The 17,759-nt window shown below is 43.6% G+C and overlaps 2 protein-coding genes and 1 long non-coding RNA gene across 6 annotated transcripts; 1 reads left to right on the top strand and 2 right to left on the bottom strand.

Annotated features, from left to right (window-relative positions):
- Positions 1-2,157: 2,157 nt before the first annotated feature.
- Positions 2,158-6,522, bottom strand: LOC133892568 (shugoshin-1-like). 2 transcript variants are annotated; one of them, XM_062333422.1, is made up of 17 exons: positions 6,157-6,522; positions 5,903-6,060; positions 5,737-5,774; positions 5,515-5,623; positions 5,112-5,135; positions 4,945-5,013; positions 4,814-4,861; positions 4,620-4,722; positions 4,392-4,449; positions 4,169-4,285; positions 3,923-4,076; positions 3,761-3,823; positions 3,632-3,676; positions 3,418-3,517; positions 3,081-3,141; positions 2,828-2,959; positions 2,158-2,747 (listed from the first exon to the last, which is right to left on the bottom strand). In XM_062333422.1, the coding sequence occupies exons 1-17, from the start codon at positions 6,170-6,172 to the stop codon at positions 2,471-2,473; spliced, it is 1,572 nt and encodes a 523-aa protein (XP_062189406.1). In that variant the 5' UTR covers positions 6,173-6,522; the 3' UTR covers positions 2,158-2,470. The 2 variants fall into 2 exon arrangements, with proteins under 2 accessions (XP_062189406.1, XP_062189407.1); XM_062333423.1 differs by having other exon boundaries at positions 2,828-2,944; positions 6,157-6,520.
- Positions 6,523-11,602: 5,080 nt separating this feature from the next.
- LOC133892569 (probable LRR receptor-like serine/threonine-protein kinase At3g47570) lies at positions 11,603-12,520 on the top strand. The gene is made up of 2 exons (XM_062333424.1): positions 11,603-12,028; positions 12,143-12,520. The coding sequence occupies exons 1-2, from the start codon at positions 11,734-11,736 to the stop codon at positions 12,499-12,501; spliced, it is 654 nt and encodes a 217-aa protein (XP_062189408.1). The 5' UTR covers positions 11,603-11,733; the 3' UTR covers positions 12,502-12,520.
- Positions 12,521-15,052: 2,532 nt separating this feature from the next.
- LOC133892570 (uncharacterized) lies at positions 15,053-17,100 on the bottom strand. Of its 3 annotated transcripts, none has more exons than XR_009904388.1 (3): positions 16,477-17,100; positions 15,489-16,379; positions 15,053-15,205 (listed from the first exon to the last, which is right to left on the bottom strand). It is a non-coding gene; the product is annotated as an uncharacterized LOC133892570 (long non-coding RNA). The 3 variants fall into 3 exon arrangements; XR_009904389.1 differs by having other exon boundaries at positions 15,489-16,369; XR_009904387.1 differs by having other exon boundaries at positions 15,489-17,100.
- Between the last annotated feature and the right edge of the window lie 659 nt (positions 17,101-17,759).

Below are 17,759 nucleotides of genomic sequence, written 5' to 3'. Positions count from 1 at the left end.
AAGGTATCTCATAAACATGAAAGTTTATCTCTAAGAATAACAAAATCCTACTTGAAAAGGAGTCTGAAGACTACACGACAACCCCTATATATATTCAAAGCCAGGGGACACTGCGAAGGACAAGACACAAGCACATTGCACAAGTATACACAAGCCTCAAGTGCACCATGAGCCCGAACCTTCTATACTTGCGATCTACATCAACATCTCGCTGAGACTACACGCAAGGAGCCTTCGACTAGGTTTAGATCCTATCTAGGCTAACCAAGATCTCTCTTGCAATCTGTCTCAAAGATCAATATAAGACCACAAGACGTAGGACTATTATACTTTGGGAGGCCTTAACCTGTATAAATCATTGTGTTTTAACGTATGATTCGGCTACAAGAAGTATCCCTTACTTCATTCATGTATTTGTAAGATCGAAGGTTTACAAATCGTTGACAATAGTTGAATCTGGTTATCTTGTATTTTCAAACATAAACATATGTATCGTAATATCTAGACACTTGATTCTACAGGCTATTCAAGTGGTTCTTGAAAATAGGAATCTGTGTTCAATGTCGATGGTAAACTTCTTTCTCAACCGACACTTCACAGGAGCTCCCCATGTTCATAGAGAGAAAAGAAATAGGACGGTTGGGGAGATTATATGTTGTTCTTCGAAAGCAGCAGAATGCCAAATTTTTCACGTACTTACTCGGGAACCATTGTCTGAAACTACATAAGGCAGCTAAAGTATATCAAGCATGGACCTGGCATAATTGTGGTACATAAATAACAAGAAATTTGGATTTTTGCCACTCTAAAGATTGGTTTCGTAGAATTGCCACTCAAAACATGGCCTCTTTAATTTGATTTCCTTGCCATTATACAGTTTAAAACTATATTTTAAGTGATTATACATAATATGAATTGACATAATAGCAGAAAAATCAAAGAAACAATATTTTGAATAGCAATTCTGTGAAGTTAATCTTTAAAATGGCAAGAGTTACAAAAATCCAAATTTCTCAATAAATAACACCCTAGGTGCCCTGAGAATGCAGTGGAAACAAAAATCAAAGTTCTCATTCTCAGCAAGGACAACCCGTCCAAGAACAAGTGAGCAACATGTAGGTAAGCTGCCGATGTGATGCGGGCTAGATAAAGCTTGTGAAGGGTACAACATAGCTAGGGATGGCAATGGTACCTATTACTCGCTACCTGACGGGTAATTACTCTATTAGAGGTCGGATATATTGCATTTTTCTTACCCACTGGTATGTTAATGGGAAAAAACCTCACCCATCAGGTGGAGAGGGTTTGGGTCCGTTCTAATAGTACTCGAACCTGTTTACCCATGGATCACCTACCTAGTTTTGTTGCAGATCCGACCCATGTAGCTAGTAGCCCAAACAACCCACACAATGATGCAAATAAAACCTACAACACCCTAGTCAACTCAAGTACCCAACTCGAGCAGTTCACATCCTTACACGCTTCCGCTCCCCTAATCCCCTCTGGCCATTGTCACAACCAGTAGCCCAATATGCAAGATCTTGGCCACCGCCGCCAGATCCTCTCGGATCCAGCCTCCTATCGCCTTGACATTAACAGCCTCCAGCCCCCCTCCTGCCCTCCCTTGTCTCCTGTGCCAGCCGTCGCTGCTCGTCGCACCAGAAACCACCACCATCGCACCGGTGCTCACATTTGAAGCCGTTGCAGCCACGCAGGTGCTCACGCTGGAAGCCGCACACTACGCTAGTGCTTGCGTTCGCTGATAAGGCTTCTCTCCGAGCAGGCACCATGGAGGTGCCAAGGTTGAGCAGCTTGGTAGTGCGCGCTACCAATGCGGTTCACATCCCCCACACGACTTGGTAGCGGTCATCAAGGCGCTCTCTCATGTCATCACACGGCGAACAACACTATGAGGATCCAAGGCATCCTCGTGTTGGAGGCAACAGCCACTCAACAAGGGGCTATCGGGTGTGCGTAACCCGTCAGGTACCCATTACCCATACAGGTGTAGGTACAGGGCAAAATTGTACCCTGCATGCAGGTACGGGGATTTTAGCGGAAGGTTTTGTGCAGCACGGGTGCAGATATGGGATGACACTAACCATGGAGTGCAGCCCCGTTGAGCAAACGTGAACCAAATTAAGAGTGAGCTCAGCATGCACGCCAGCCATTGTTCATAAATCATACTACAGCCAGTTAAAAATAATTCTCAAAAACAACACACATAGAAGAGGAGAAAGCGATACATCCCTCGCTAGTGTTAGAAGCAGAATAAGAACAATGGTTCCAAACGATATTGACGAGGCTGCAACAGGTTTCCATGGCCTGTTTGAGGCGGAGTTAGATGTGCAATCAGTCCCTACTTTTGGGGCACACGAATGGAAAGCTACCTGCTAAGGCTGGCAAGCTACATGTCTACACCACAGAACACAATGCAATGGACGGTTCTCCTGGAAGTACTAAGTGGTAGCTAAGGTCGTCGCATTTTAACATTCAAGGGTATCTCTTTGTAAGAGACCACCTTTTCAGCAGCCCGCCTCAGAGACCGCCTCCCTGCTACCTGCCCTTCGGTAGATTTCATCGAGGAACAACTGTCAGACTGCTGATTTGTCCTCTGCTCCATCAAGGCATTTGAACTGGAAGAGGGCAAAGGAGCAATAACATCTTCGTGCAGAGTCTCAAAAGTGCTCTTCGTGTCCTCAGAGGATACTGAATTCAATCTTAATGATCTTCTCCTTTGGGATTTTCTGCAAATGTTTAGGTCGATTAAGGTTGTCCTGTTCCAATTGGAGAAAATTTGCATTGGTGGAAGGCAGGCAAGACTAACCTCTTCTCTTCATGATGCAATGGATCACTGGTACTTGAGTCACATTTGGCAGTTATGTCCTCTATGGTTGAGTCTTTCCCACTTTCACATAATTCCCACTTTTGTTTATTGGCCCCTCTGCACACAAACTTTCTGATTCAACAGCATATTGCTTGGGTGAATTGTGAGAAATACTACTGATACAATCAGGGTTCTGGAAGTCTTCTAGGCCTAATTTGAATGGACGAAAATCAATAGAAAGGATGAACTTTACCTCTTGCTAACTGTGTCTTCTGGTGGCTTGGGGGCTTCGATGATATTAAATGGCAGATATGCTGTAAAGGAATTGACATTGAAGGAAGATTATATTTTCTTCAAAAACTGTGTTCAGAAAAATATGCAGAAATTAACATGTAGTTTGGAGACTATCCTTGGGGTTTAATATTAAATTACAAGCATACAATTTGTACTTATGAGCACTAAAAGACCAAAATGTGTTTTTATTCAAACCTTCTGGCATATTGGAATCGTTTCACCTGAACTAACTGGAAAATTTTGGGTAAGTGTTATATAAGAAATCTTGAAAAAATGAAAAAGATGAGGGCCTTTACATTGAGTTTCTGCCAAATGGCTCTGTTTTGTGTTGTTGGCCTTATCACCAAATTGATGAGCCTCAACTCCAGGAATCCTGGAACATGCTTCTTGTATCTCCTGAATAACATTGTAGGGAACAAGTAGTCTCGTCACATTTATTAAGATTCCTCATGGATAAATGGATAAATCTGTGAGAGGGTTCATCATTAACTGAATAAATGCACTGCCTACCTTCAAACTTGCTTCCTTTCGTGGTTGCTCATTTATCTCAATTTTCTGATCCAATCAGATGCAGAGGTCAAAAGATAGCATATTAACATCAATAACTAGAAGCTGAATCAAATTGCAACATTATAATACCTTGAATTCTGAAGCCACTACTACTTCATGCACTATTGCACTGCACTCATTTTGCAGTGACTCCTGCACAGTATATCCACAAATATTGCACCAGGTCAGAACCACCCAGTTGTAAAAAAAAATTTTTGGGACAAAAAAAAAAGAAATCAAATGGTATCTTACTGTATCTTTTCCAGTGGTTGGTCCATGCTGTTTTTGAAAGATCCTGAGTTCAGTCTCGAAGGCTACAGCATCCTCATGTGATGTCTTGCGAGATACTTCTGTAACTTCACAAGATTCTGAGTTCAGTCTCGAAGACCTTCTTCGTAGAGGCTTTCTGATCACATAGTTAGCCAACAGTTATAACAAGTTTCAATCAGATAGTGTGCAGTGAATGAAAGTATGACACATTGCATAAGCAAGAACTACCTTGCATCTTCATGATCCAACGACATAATAGGTTGCAAATGAGGTTTGTAGTGGTCCCGCGTTATATTAGTGTCCTTTACACATTCACTTGATTCTGATTTCCGTTTATTTCTACCTCTATCCAGAGAAATTCTGAATCAATAGATATTCACTTGGGCAAATCATGCTATCTAGTACTCGGTTGTAGTTGCATCTTGAACATTAGTAAACAAATAAAATATACCTCTTTTTTGTTGTATCTTGCGGTGCCTCTTGGCAGTCAGTATTTGATGGCACAGCAGCTAAGAAGAAATTGACATCAAGCGAATATTAAAAACTTAACTAGTGGCTGATCAAAGAAAAATAAAAGATGTAGAACATGCAACTCGTGTTGAATAAAGCAGTACGAAATGACTGATGAGTACAGTACGAAAATCCACAACAACACAAAAGAAAGAAGTGTCAGCTTTACATTGAGCTTCAACCAAATGGTGTTCAACGGTACTAGTGACTGAACCATCAATTTGATGAGCCTCAACAGCTGCAACTTTGGAAGGTATGGCTTTCATGACCTCCTAATTTCATTATAGAAATCAAACAATCTCAGAATTATAATAGTTGGAGATTACCATGGTGAATCATTTTACTTACAAATTTGCTACCTACCTGTGAATTTACTTTCTTCCGCCGTTGATGAGCAGTCTTATTCTTACACTGCAAAACATAACATGAGTAAAAAAAAAAAATCATACCATCTATAATAAAAAGAAGCTGAGTTAAGCCATGCTCTTGCTTACCTCGAGTTCTGAATCCTTTACTTTAAGCACTGCTGCCGTACATGACAGCTCATGTTGCAATACCTTGAGCTGCACGTTATATCCGCAAATAGTTCCCGAATTAACAACCCCATGCTGAGTACTGACAATCAAAGAAACTCAAACACAAAAGAAACAGGACAGCTTACTCTATCTTTCCCCAGATTTAGTTCCTGCAATAAAGTGCAAAACAGAAAGATGGTTTAGACAGAGTTCTATGCTGTAGCACAAAATAAATCAACTGCACGTGATGCTTTGGTTTCTTTCCTATGTACAAAATTACTCAATGTTTCACATCCAACGTAACTGAGTTCAATTCAATATATGATTTGGGAAAACTGAATCTGAACCCCACCCTACCCCACCCCCCCCCCCCCCTCAAAAAAAATGTAGCATCTCCTTTTATATTGTGGTGCACAGGTATAACTCACACAGTAAGCATTCAATCCAACTGAAATACTTAATCATCAACCAAGGAACAGCATCACAAGAGCAAAGGATTAAAATTAGTGCAGCTATGGTGAGACGGACTGGATGGAGACGTAGACGAACCGCGAGCATCTGAGAATTGGTCTGTGCGAGCTGCAGGTTCTGCTGGCGCGATGCTTGCAGCGCGAGGCGGAGCTTCTGCATCTCAACCCTACTGACCTCGATGATCTTTCTGCAAAAAAGAAATCAAAGCAACGCTACATTTCTTAAGATTCAGAAAGAAACAGCAATCCTTGCCTCCCCTTTCACAGGAACAAGGACAAAATGGAGAGGCAGGCAATGTACGTCCTCTCGCTGAGCAGATGATGCAACTTGGCGTTCTCCTGCGACCAAGCAAGCAAGGATTGGGCACCGAGATAGCTTTCACAGAGAAAAAAGTAATCGGACGGAAATGGCATGGTTAACCTAGATCGGGCTGTTGGTTTGTTCGAGCTAAAGCGACAAAACTCACCTTGACGACGTCGGCGACGCTGATGGATCTGGTGGGGTTGGGCCGCCCGGTGTTGGTGATGTCGGCCAGCGGGACGGGCTTCCCTTTCCCCTCCAGCGACTGGAGCCTGGGGCCGTCGCCTTTAGGGTTCGGGTGCGGGCCACCGAGCGCCGCTCCTCCTGGTTAATGCGGGAAAGCTCAAAGCTGAGATAGCGCGCCGTGGATGGGGGAAACGCTGAAATGGAGGGCGACCCGAGCTGGGGAAGAGGACTTACCGGAGGCGCCGGCCATGGAGGGCGGCGGGGGCGGAGATCGTGCGCGCCCCCGCCGGCGAAGGGCTTAGGTGGCGGCCAAGCGAGGAGGGAAATAGCGGTCCGGCGAGGTGAAGAGGTGGCGTCACAGCGGGCGGAGCGAGGGCGGCGGCGGCGATGGCGGCGGCGGCGATGGCGACGGCGTCGCGGAGCAAGGAGGGGAATGAATTCGATTTCGGCGCGCGGGAGGATGAATTTTGGAGCGGAGGGGGCGCTGATGAAGGTGGGGCTGGGCTGTCAGGCCAGCCGGAGCCCAATAGTATATTTTTTTAAAGAGACATTTTATAATATACTCGTATCACCTATACATACACTCATACAACACCTATAAAAAATAAAAATATATAATTTAAAGATTAAAAAATTCATCACATATACTCACTGTTAATGAGTACATCATCTAATGCTGAAAGAATATTTCAGTCGATAAAATATACAATAAGTAAATATGAAGTTTTACCTCCACTGATCACTCAAATCAAGGCTTGATTCTCAGCCCAATAGTAAAATTCAACAACCGAAACCAGTACAAAACTAAATCGACTCCACTCTCATAAAAAATCGAAATGAAATTGATTCCTATATATATAGTCATAGCCGGTATGTTTCACTTTCGGTTTAAATCACCTTGTCATCCGGGTACCAGAAATAACGAGTAAAGATCTGCTGCCATAGCCTAATTTTGCCCTGATTTAGATCTTGATTCTCCGTGAAACCGATCCCTTAGTGAATCAGAATTAGTTTTTGAAACAGTTTGACTAGCTATCTAGATCTCAATTCTTGAAAGGGATTATTGATGACCTACGCCGGACACCGTCGGTTGGTAGAGTTATTTTCAGTGTCATGTGGGTCATTGTTGGATCAGTTTTGATTCAAGATTATCTAGTTGTTTGGGTTTCTCGTCAATTTTTCCTCTAATAAATCATACAATTATGATATTTTCGAGCCCGATTTCCACTAATAAACTAGATTAATCATCTTCTTTTTTAATAAAATCGGCAGAACTCGTGCCATTTTTTCGGAGAAAAAAATTGTCCATAGTACCCCTGTATGTTGGACACTTGTAATCACTTTGCCTACTTTCATTTTCAGAGAACAATTTGACGTAACTAGATTAAGAACATATTTTGGTTATGTCATTTGCACAAGAACATGTTGTAAAAGTTGCTTGACATATTGGCATACACCGCACGTACACAGACACTAGACATTTGCTGATTGCTCGTACAACTGACACATCAAACCAGGCACCGAACCGAACTAAACTTGCCTAACCGAACAATTTGCTACAGATCAACTACTGAACAATTCCCTTAATTGAACTGAGCTGAAACCCCAAGTGTAGCTACCAGAATTGACCCGAATGAACATTTAAAGCTATTTCCTTAGCTTATAAGAAAATTAAAACGATGAACATATTCATGCAATGTTAAGCATTCATTTTACAGAACAAGAGAACAGAATATCCGTGTATTGCTTGTGCTCATATGAGCTGCTCGTTCTAAAAAATCAGATCTGGGCAGGAAGATCAAGCAAAAATGTGCCACATGCACAGACCGGCTGTTTTGCACCTGTTTGGTAGCGAGTACGTGGTTTCTTTCGCGAATTGGTAGCCCTACCAATAACCCCTAAATATCGTGTATGTGTTTCTCTGTGGTTTTCTGAATATTCTGGTATTTTCGGCGAATTTTTGGGATTTTGAAACCATTTTTCAATCTTCAGCAGCACAAAAAAAATTGAAATACTTATTTAGACTCGGAGTCATCCACATTATGTTTAAAGAAAGGGTAATTATAACGAATTGATGTGTAATTCACAAGATTTGTTAATGCAATTCATGATCAAGTGTTGAGATGTGTTGTTCTTTTTTTGTGTGACTGCAGTATGTTCATCTTTCATGCATCATGGATTTAAAGTAGTGTCTGGACCCTCGAACCCTAGATTCCTTTCCACCTAAACTCGTGCTTACGAACCAAACAAAGCACTTACCCTTGGCACCAAATTTCTCGTTCGATCTGACCAAACAGACCATCAGTAAATTTATGTTTGTATTCACTCCATTTGTAAATTTACGATGTTTTAAACATTGATGCGGTCTAAAATAGAAACTTTGACTACAAAAATGATAATAAAAACTGTAGGATTGAACTATTATGATAGCATTTGTTAGGACAAATCCAAACATCATTTTCATACGGCCAATCCAAATTGTGACTTTTAAATTATTGGTCAAAGTTAGAAACGTTTAGCAGCACGGCTTCTTCTAGGATGTCATGGATTTACAAATGGAGCGAGTAATCCTAAAATGAAGCAGAAAACACGTTCACGTCGTTTAGTCATCCCAAATACAAATCAATGGTCTATCTCCTCCTACATTGGGCGCCAACTCCGACCACAGACAGATTTCAATAACCAACCCTTTTGACCGGAAACTTGCATTGATCCATAATGGAATTGCGCATGGCTGCACTGTTGCATGTAACTCGATAACATGAACGAATATGCATCTGCTATCAGTCAAAAAAAACCAAGCTCTGCATCTGCTGCCGTGGAATCAACTCAGAATCCCAGATCCATCACTACTTCACCAGTCTGCTCCTCAGAATCAGACATCTGCTAAAGCTGCTCTCCGGTCTCCAGCACAGCAACCTGAAGATTTCCCAGGGATTGAAATCCTCCAAAATTCCTATGAAAATCATAGAACACATGGGGGATAAATGCCCCCCTAGGCTCAAACATTTCCTCGCGCCGCCATTGCGTAGAATGATTGAGCTGTGCACCATGGAGAAAAGATTTGCACTAGCCAACCCCTTTTGACCAAAAAAATCAACTCGCACTTACCGGTAATGCAATTGCATTAATCCACTAACCAATCCTTTTGACCAGAAGGTTGCACCGATCCTTAATGGAATGGCGCACGCGACCAATTAAAAATTCCCCAAAAGAAAAAGAGGTAAAACTGCCGGAGCTGAGGCACTGCATGCTTGCCTGTATATATGTACGTCTGAAAATCTGAACTTCATGAACGCATAGTGCTATCAGGCAAGGAAACCAATCTCTGCACTAACTCGACCATCAGCAGCCATGCTGCTCTTCAGAATCAGATGCCTCCTCCAGCTGCTGCTGCTGCTCTCCGCCACAGCAACCAACCGTGCAACCGCGGAAATGTCTTCGACAGGCCATGGCGGCGACGAGAGAGCTCTTGTGGCTTTCAAGGCGAAGATCTCCGGCCACTTCGGCGTGCTGGACTCCTGGAACCAGAGTACCAGCTACTGCAGCTGGGAGGGCGTCACCTGCAGCCGGAGACACTGGCAGAGGGTGGTCGCCCTGGACCTCAGCTCCCAGGGGCTTGATGGCACCATCTCCCCCGCCATCAGCAACCTCACCTTCCTGCGATCGCTCAACCTAAGCTTCAACGACCTGCAGGGTGAGATCCCTCCCAGCATCGGCTCCCTCAGCCGCCTCCAGAGCCTTGACCTGAGACAAAACATGCTCGCCGGCAGCATCCCGAGCAACATTAGCCGCTGCACCAGCCTCAGTGTTATGGTGATCGGTAGCAACAGCGGGTTGCAAGGAAGCATACCTGCTGAGATCGGCGACATGTTGTCGCTTGCTGTTCTTGAGCTGCCCAACAACAGCATCACTGGAACCATTCCGTCGTCTCTTGGGAACCTTTCCCGGCTGACCATCTTGTCCATAGGAGGCAACTATCTCAAGGGATCAATCCCGGCGGGCATTGGGAACAATCCGTATCTCAGTGTTCTTCAGCTTTCCAGCAATAATCTCTCAGGTTCGCTTCCTCCTTAGCTGTACAACCTATCATCTCTGAATGCATTCTATGTGTCGGACAACAAGCTGCATGGCCGCCTACCAGCTGACTTGGGGAGAAGCCTTCCAAGCATCCAACAATTTGGGTTTGATGAAAACCAATTTACTGGAGACATTCCACTGTCACTAACTAATCTCACCATGCTCAAGATTTTGTACCTATCAGATAACAAATTTACTGGTGTTGTTCCTTCCGAATTGGGAAGACTGCAAAATCTTGAATTGTTTGTTCTAGATGGCAACAAGTTTGAGGCAAACGATGAACAAGAATGGGGATTCATTGCTTCTCTGACGAATTGCAGCAGATTACAGATACTGTCCATCGGGTGGAATAGGTTTGCGGGTAATCTACCAATTTTGTTGGCTAATTTGTCCACCAACCTCCAATGGCTACGGATTCCCAACAACAACATATCCGGTGCCATCCCACCGGAGATCGGAAATTTGGTAAGTCTTGAGGAGCTTGACTTTAGAGAAAACTTACTCACTGGGGTCATTCCTGAAAGTATATGGAAGCTTACACAATTGAACCAGCTCTATCTGTATTCGAACAACTTCTCAGGACATATACCATCCTCCATCGGGAACCTCACTAGTCTATCCATACTTGTTGCACGTGGCAACAGCTTGGAGGGGCCAATTCCACCAAGCATTGGAAATTTGAGGAAACTTTCAGCCTTAGATCTATCAAGTAACAAGCTTACTGGCTTTATTCCAAACGAAATTATGCACCTATCATCAATCTCAATAACTTTTGATTTGTCTTATAACTTGCTCGAGGGACCGCTTCCTTTAGAAGTCGGTGATTTGGTAAATCTCGAACAGCTCATACTGTCAGGAAACAAATTGTCAGGTGCGATACCTGATACCATTGGCAACTGCAAAGTCCTGGAAATCATCTTAATGGATGACAATTCATTCCAAGGAAGCATACCTGCCACTTTGAAGAATATAGAAGGCCTCACTCTACTGAATTTGACGGCCAACAAACTGAACGGCAGCATCCCTGGCAACTTAGCCAGCATTACCAACTTGCAGGAGTTGTACCTTGCCCACAATAATTTATCAGGAACAATCCCAGAACTTCTAGGTAATTCAACATCACTGCTCCGCCTCGATCTATCCTTCAATAATTTGCAAGGCAAAGTACCAACAGAAGGGGTCTTCAGAAATCTAACTGGACTATCAATTGTCGGGAACAATGCGTTATGCAGTGGAATACCACAGCTTCATCTGCCAAAATGCCCAAACTCCACTGCAAGAAAGAATAAGAAAGGTATGCCACAGTCTCTTAGAATAGCAATCCCTACAACAGGAGCTCTGCTACTCTTACTTTCAGGGCTTGTTTGGGTGGGGTTTCTTTACAGAAAGTTCAAGACAGCACTGAAGAAAGAAATGTCACCTCAATTCACAGAGATAGAGCTTCCAATAGTTCCATACAACGATATACTGAGAGGAACAGATGGATTTTCAGAAGCGAATTTTCTTGGGAAGGGAAGATATGGTACTGTATACAGATGCATTCTAGAAAATCAAGCCGGTACCGTTGCTATTAAGGTGTTTAATCTCCAGCAAACAGGATCATTCAAAAGCTTCCAAGCTGAATGCAAGGCACTGAAAAGAGTGAGGCACCGATGTCTTGTAAAGATCATCACATGTTGTTCAAGCATCAACCACCAAGGTCAAGACTTCAGAGCACTAGTCTTCGAGTTCATGCCTAATGGCAGCTTAGATAGCTGGATCCACACAAAAAGAGCACTCAGCTTGTCACAGAGGTTAGATATCGCTGTAGACATTGTGGATGCTTTAGATTATCTCCACAATGGTTGTCAACCACCAGTTATCCATTGCGATATCAAGCCAAGCAACATTCTTCTCAATCAGGATATGAGGGCTCGTGTTGGGGATTTTGGCATTGCTAGAGTTCTAGATGAAGTAATAAGCAAACATCCTGTCAATTCCAACAGCTCCATAGGAATAAGAGGCTCCATCGGATATGTCGCCCCAGGTAACTCAAATATGCTTGCCATGTGCTTCACATGATAGCATCTAATTAGCTTCAAACGTATGAAATAACTTTAACTTACCTATGTATGCCCCAAATTATTTTGATCCTTTGCAGAATATGGAGAAGGTCTTCCGGTATTACCTTATGGTGATGTGTACAGTCTCGGCATCACTTTGCTAGAGTTGTTTACAGGAAAAAGCCCAACAGATGATATGTTCAGAGATGGGTTAAACCTGCATTATTTCACCGAGGCAGCTCTTCCTGACAAGGTTATGGAGATAGCAGATTCCAACATCTGGCTGCATGATGGAGCAAATAAAAGCAATGATACAAGACATATAACAAGAATCAAGGAATGCTTGTCTGCCGTCATCCAGCTTGGTGTCCTATGCTCAAAGCAATTGCCCATAGAGCGGCTATCAGTTAGCGATGCTGCTGCAGAGATGCATGCTATCAGAGATAATGTACATTAGTACTAAATAATGAAGTGATGTCGGGTCATATTAATAACCACTGCCTTGTACTGACTAGCATGTTTCTCTAAATTTATTCTTGAAGTCCATAATAACTTGCTTCTTATGTGGGTGTGTTGGGCTTTATCGACTGGTACTGTATTGTCCTATTATATGTGTCATCATTTGTACAACATTTTTTGTGTTTCCTAAGTTATAAATAAGAACTGCAACATATGTTGTCATTAGTTTCTTCCACTCAACACATCCTTCAATGAAGAATAATCCAACTATGAGAGATGAATCTCAGCTCCCCTGGGGTTTAATTTTATTCATGGATGCCTTTGTTCTAGGCTGTTAGCATGCTTCGGAGACGATTTGTTTCCACATCTCATTCTTATTCAGCCTGTAATTCATATAGAAGGACATAATGAGTTGAACGGCTTCTTTAATAGCTTGATGGTTTGCTCTTTTGTTGATTCATACAACATAAAATGTATTCTTGAGTGTACAGAAGATGATTGCTATGCTGCGAGATAAAAATCACTGCACACAATTTATAAATGAGGAATAACTGGACTATTAAACATAAGAATGACAAAATAATGAAGGATGAACTATGTTAGACATATCATTAATCAGTGTCTGGCTAATTTTCCTACCGGTGAATAAATTATAGTAAAAAACCACATATACCCAAAAAACGGAACTTGATGAAGAATTACTTATGTCATTGCTCACTCATATAGCAGCGCAGAATAAGTGAGTTATCAAGATCTACATAATTGGACCAGTAGGGGTTATACTTCAAAAATGGCAAGGTCCATGCAGGGCCTATAATGTCTGAACCCTCAAACCCCAGACATTGTCCACCTTAACTTGTGCCCACGAACCAAACACAGCACTTGCCATTGCCAGCACCTAATTTCCCATTCCATCTGAACAAATAGACCATAAGTAAATTTATCTTCCCGCCATTTGTAAAGTTATGATGTTTTAAACATTGATATGGTCTAAGATATAAACTTTGACTACTATATTTTATACAAAAATTATAATAAAACTGTATAATTGCATTATAACGATAGCATTTTTAATTACAAATCCAAATACCATTTTCATACAGCCAATCCAAATAGTGACTTTTAAATTATTGGTCAAAGTTAGAAACGTTTACTAGCCTACCCAACTTGCTTGGGACAAAGGCTTTGTTGTTGTTGTTGTTGTTGTTAGAAACGTTTAGCAGCACGGCTTCTTCTAGGATGTCATGGATTTACAAATGGATCGAGTAATCCTAAAATGAAGCAGAAAACACGTTCACGTCATTTAGTCATCCTATATGCAAATCAATGGTCTATTTCCTTCTACATTGGGCGCCAACTCCCACCACAGACAGAAGACTAGAAGAGGCAGCACACAGAAACCATGGAGAAAGATTTCAATGACCAACCCTTTTGACCAGAAACTTGTCGACTATGTTGCCCGGATATGGCGACACGGATACAGACACACGATACGACGATACTTCAATACGCCATTTTTCCAAAAGCACCGATACAGGGATACGTCGATATATATATAGATTCACACATTCACAAGGGCAGTACACATGCCAAAATACGTAGCAGAATTTAACAGACCATAAATATTTCATAACAAGATTCCAATACATTGCAGAAATACCTGGGCTGCCATAGCAGGGTTGTTCGCCACAGGAAATGCTTCACCGCCATCAGAATCAGCCCTAGCAGCAGACGCACTCGAATCCTCCCTACTCTGTGTTACAAGGACACGCGTGTCCACAAATTTTTTGCCGCGTCGACGCGTATCGCCGTGTCGACTTGCGTCGGACGCGGTGCGACACGCATCCGACGCGGTGTGGCCGTGTCCAAGGCAGGGAGAGGCGGCGGCAGCAGGTGGAGGACAGGCGGCGGCAGCAGGCGGGGGAGAGGCGGCGGCGGCAGCGGGGGAGAGGCGACGACGACGGCCGGGGAGAGGCGGCGGCGACGGGGGAGAGGCGGCGGCGGCAGGTGGAGGAGAGGCGGCTGTGGCAGCGGGGGAGAGGCGACGACGGCGACCGAGGAGAGGCAGCGGCAGCGGGGGAGAGGCGACAACGGCGGGCAGGGAGAGACGGCGGCGGCGGGGGAGAGGCGGCGGCAGCAAGCGGCGGCGGGGGAGAGGCGACAACGGCGGGCAGGGAGAGACGGCGGCGGCGGGGGAGAGGCGGCGGCAGCAAGCGGCGGCGGGGGAGAGGCGGCAGCAGCAGTCGGGGGAGAGGCGGTGGCAGCAAGCGGCGGCGTTGAGGACTTTGGAGGAGTGAGGAGTGAGGAGCGTGCGGCTGGAGGTTAGGGCGTGCGGCTTAGATGGGCCAGTTGCTGGATGGGCCAAATGGCCAACAAATGATGAATTGAGCCCATTCCATTTTTATTCTTTTCTATTTCTTTAACAACTCCAGTGAATTTGATTCTAAATTAGAACTATGATTTTATTTCCCCTTCTAATGTATTAAAGAAGAGGTAGATATCTATGTTATACATATATTTTATGTATATACTTAGGTTTAAAACATAAAAAATAAAACTAATAATATATATATGACGAATCCTTGATGAATCCTCGACGAATCCTCTTTATAGTTTGCCGAATCGGACACCCGCACCCGAGTCGGACTCCGACACCCGTGTCCGTGTCCGTGTAACACAGTCCCTACTACTCTCCATCAGATCTGACAACAATCAAAACATACACAGAGGCTTTAAGCATGATGCTCAAGACTGATGTCTAAAACAACATTACATGTGTTTGTGCTACAACTAAACAGCAGCATGTATCAGACAGAATTGGTTCTTCATGCAGGTTTGTGCTAAACTAAACAGCAGCATGAATGCATTAGAGATTTTCATGATTACACGCGTGTCAATGAGCAGCATAAAATTCTATTACATGCATATCAATCAGCGCCACAAGCAATCTTCAAATACTTATTGAGAATCAATGAAATAGCTCACCAAGCAGGCGACGACGGGCGGAGGTGGGGGCATGGGCGGAGGTGGGGGCGGGCGCCGGGCAGAGGTGGGGGCGGCGATAGGCGGAGCTGGCAGCGACGGGCGGATCTGGGGGTGGCGGCGGGAGGAGCTGGCGGAGGAGGTGGGGGTGGCAGGGGGTGGAGCTGGCAGCGGAGGTGGGGGCGGTGGCAGAGGGGCGATCTAGGATCCGGAGTCTTAGATGGTTAAGAATAGACAGATATTTGGGCCTTCGATACTTCATATTCTCATTTCCATCAGAAAATGAAAATGGATTATGTGTTCTAAAATAATATTGTTTGAGCTGAGATGGCTCAAGTTGCCGTAGAACCGAGCAGATTGACACCACTTAAAAAATTGTCAACGTTCTCCACATGGACAGTAGCGGACCAGGAGGATGACTGATAAACCACATCGCCATAGCTGCAAATTAAGTCTGTTGGTGAGACGGTGACGAAATGGAACTTTGGTTCTGTGGCTCCATGGCATGTGTCACAGTTGATCTGACAACTACCAAGGCTGCAAGGACATTGTCTGAAAATAAATATTGCATAGTGGTAGAATGACCTATCCTCATGCATTGCTCTATCTTCTTCTTCCTTCAAAGCAGCACCACGAAAGTACTCCTCAATCACACGATCACGAAAATAATAACCAGTTGTCAGCTGCATATGCAGGAAGTGAAAGCGCATGGGAACCGTGTTCGTAGCATGCTGCAACAGTAATGTGTTCTGCTTCTTAACTGCACCGATATATTGTTCTGTTTCTGTAGACAGCAGCATAACTCTCAATCGTCTCATCGCTTCACCAGAGTTGTACAAAACACCTCTAGCTGAAGACAGAACATGGCACATTGCTTTTGCTCTCTATAAAGCACTGAATAAGAAATGAGGATGACAACTACCTTATCCTTTAATGCCAAAGTGAAGAAGGAACAGAATCGGTAAGATTTCACATGTGTAAAGTAAAGTACCTCGAATCGTGTTCGCTGTCCATGTGTGCATCCCCCATAGCTGCTCCCCCTTTAACAGACTTCATGAGCGATGCACACAGGTAAGGTTCCTCCTGATAATGTACAATGGTGTCATGCATCTTGGCCATTATTACTATCTGATTCGAATCCGTATTACTGTATCAATTAGAATGGTGAAACTCCACACCCTACCCAGTCAAACAGAATGCATATTTGGTGATTTGAGAAGAAACATGATTCGAGTTCCTGACCTCAGGAGTCAGATGACCTGTACATTGCGGCATCCAGGGAAGCTCCCGGGACCCCGCGCTCACCGGAAATCCAAGGCCCCAAAGGTAAAGAGCAATAGGGGATGGCCACCGCCGATCTGATGGAGGGGGTATGGATCACGAGGTGCGGCGGGATGGATGGAACCGGGTTCGGATGTGGTAACGAAGGAACCCTAAGGTTCGTGCGGCGATGGAACTAACATTGGGCCATTACGGCGACGAAGCGATGGGGTGCGCACCTGCAAGAAGACGAAGAGGAGGAGAGCGAGGAAGCCGGAGCGGCGGCGAATGGTACACGCCGCCGCCGACGAGGAGGAAGACGACGATATGGAGGGGATAGAGTACCGGATGGATTTTCAACTACTAAATTGGATTTGAGAACTTTCGAGCTTCAATTAATATTTAAAGACTTTAAAATCGGACCTGGAAATCTTGAATAAAAACTATCAATTCAAATTGAAAACTTTCATGCGGTCGTAAATCAATTTTGAATCTTTTAAAAAATTATTTGCAATATCAACCTTCAATTTGGATTTAAAACTATTCTCAATTTTTATCTGTAGACATCGCATTTCTATGTGCATTCTTTTGAGCATCTAGAGCATTTTTATTAGCAACTGAAACCCTAAAGCCATAACCCAAACCTGTATAGTAAAAAATACATAGCAAGGTTATATGCCATTGCAGCTAAGAAAAGATAAGCAGGGTTATTGGTATTGATACAATGACATAATTGTCTATTTGACCTTTTGTTTCCAGTGTTCTATGTTTATTTCATATTTTTCATCTTTGAGTATATATTGCTCAGAGTAAGCTGTGTTCTTGCTGACCAATAGCTACTGCACGCATTTAGACAGGGCATACCTATTAAACTTTTATTTACAAAGAACCTGGTGCCTCAGTTTAGTGGAGACACTTTTTTGTGCAAAGAGAAAATTCTGACAAGAGTGGAAAGATGAATTTTTGCTGTTGTGATTCAAATATGTATGTGAATTTCTGTTAGTCTTTGAATTA

Source organism: Phragmites australis, chromosome 15 (genome assembly GCF_958298935.1).
Source record: "Phragmites australis chromosome 15, lpPhrAust1.1, whole genome shotgun sequence".
Taxonomy (NCBI): domain Eukaryota; kingdom Viridiplantae; phylum Streptophyta; class Magnoliopsida; order Poales; family Poaceae; genus Phragmites; species Phragmites australis.
Note: the sequence above shows the minus strand (reverse complement) of the source record. Positions and strands in the feature narration are given on the sequence as shown.

Coding starts and splice junctions, on each gene's coding strand:
- LOC133892568 (XM_062333422.1), bottom strand. Junction 5,624..5,736: donor CATCTGCTCAGCGAGAGGAC/GTACATTGCCTG, acceptor TCTTTTTTGCAG/AAAGATCATCGAGGTCAGTA. Junction 5,136..5,514: donor CCAATTCTCAGATGCTCGCG/GTTCGTCTACGT, acceptor ACTTTATTGCAG/GAACTAAATCTGGGGAAAGA.
- LOC133892569 (XM_062333424.1), top strand. CDS start 11,734: ATGCCTAATGGCAGCTTAGATAGCTGGATCCACACAAAAAGAGCACTC. Junction 12,029..12,142: donor CATCGGATATGTCGCCCCAG/GTAACTCAAATA, acceptor GATCCTTTGCAG/AATATGGAGAAGGTCTTCCG.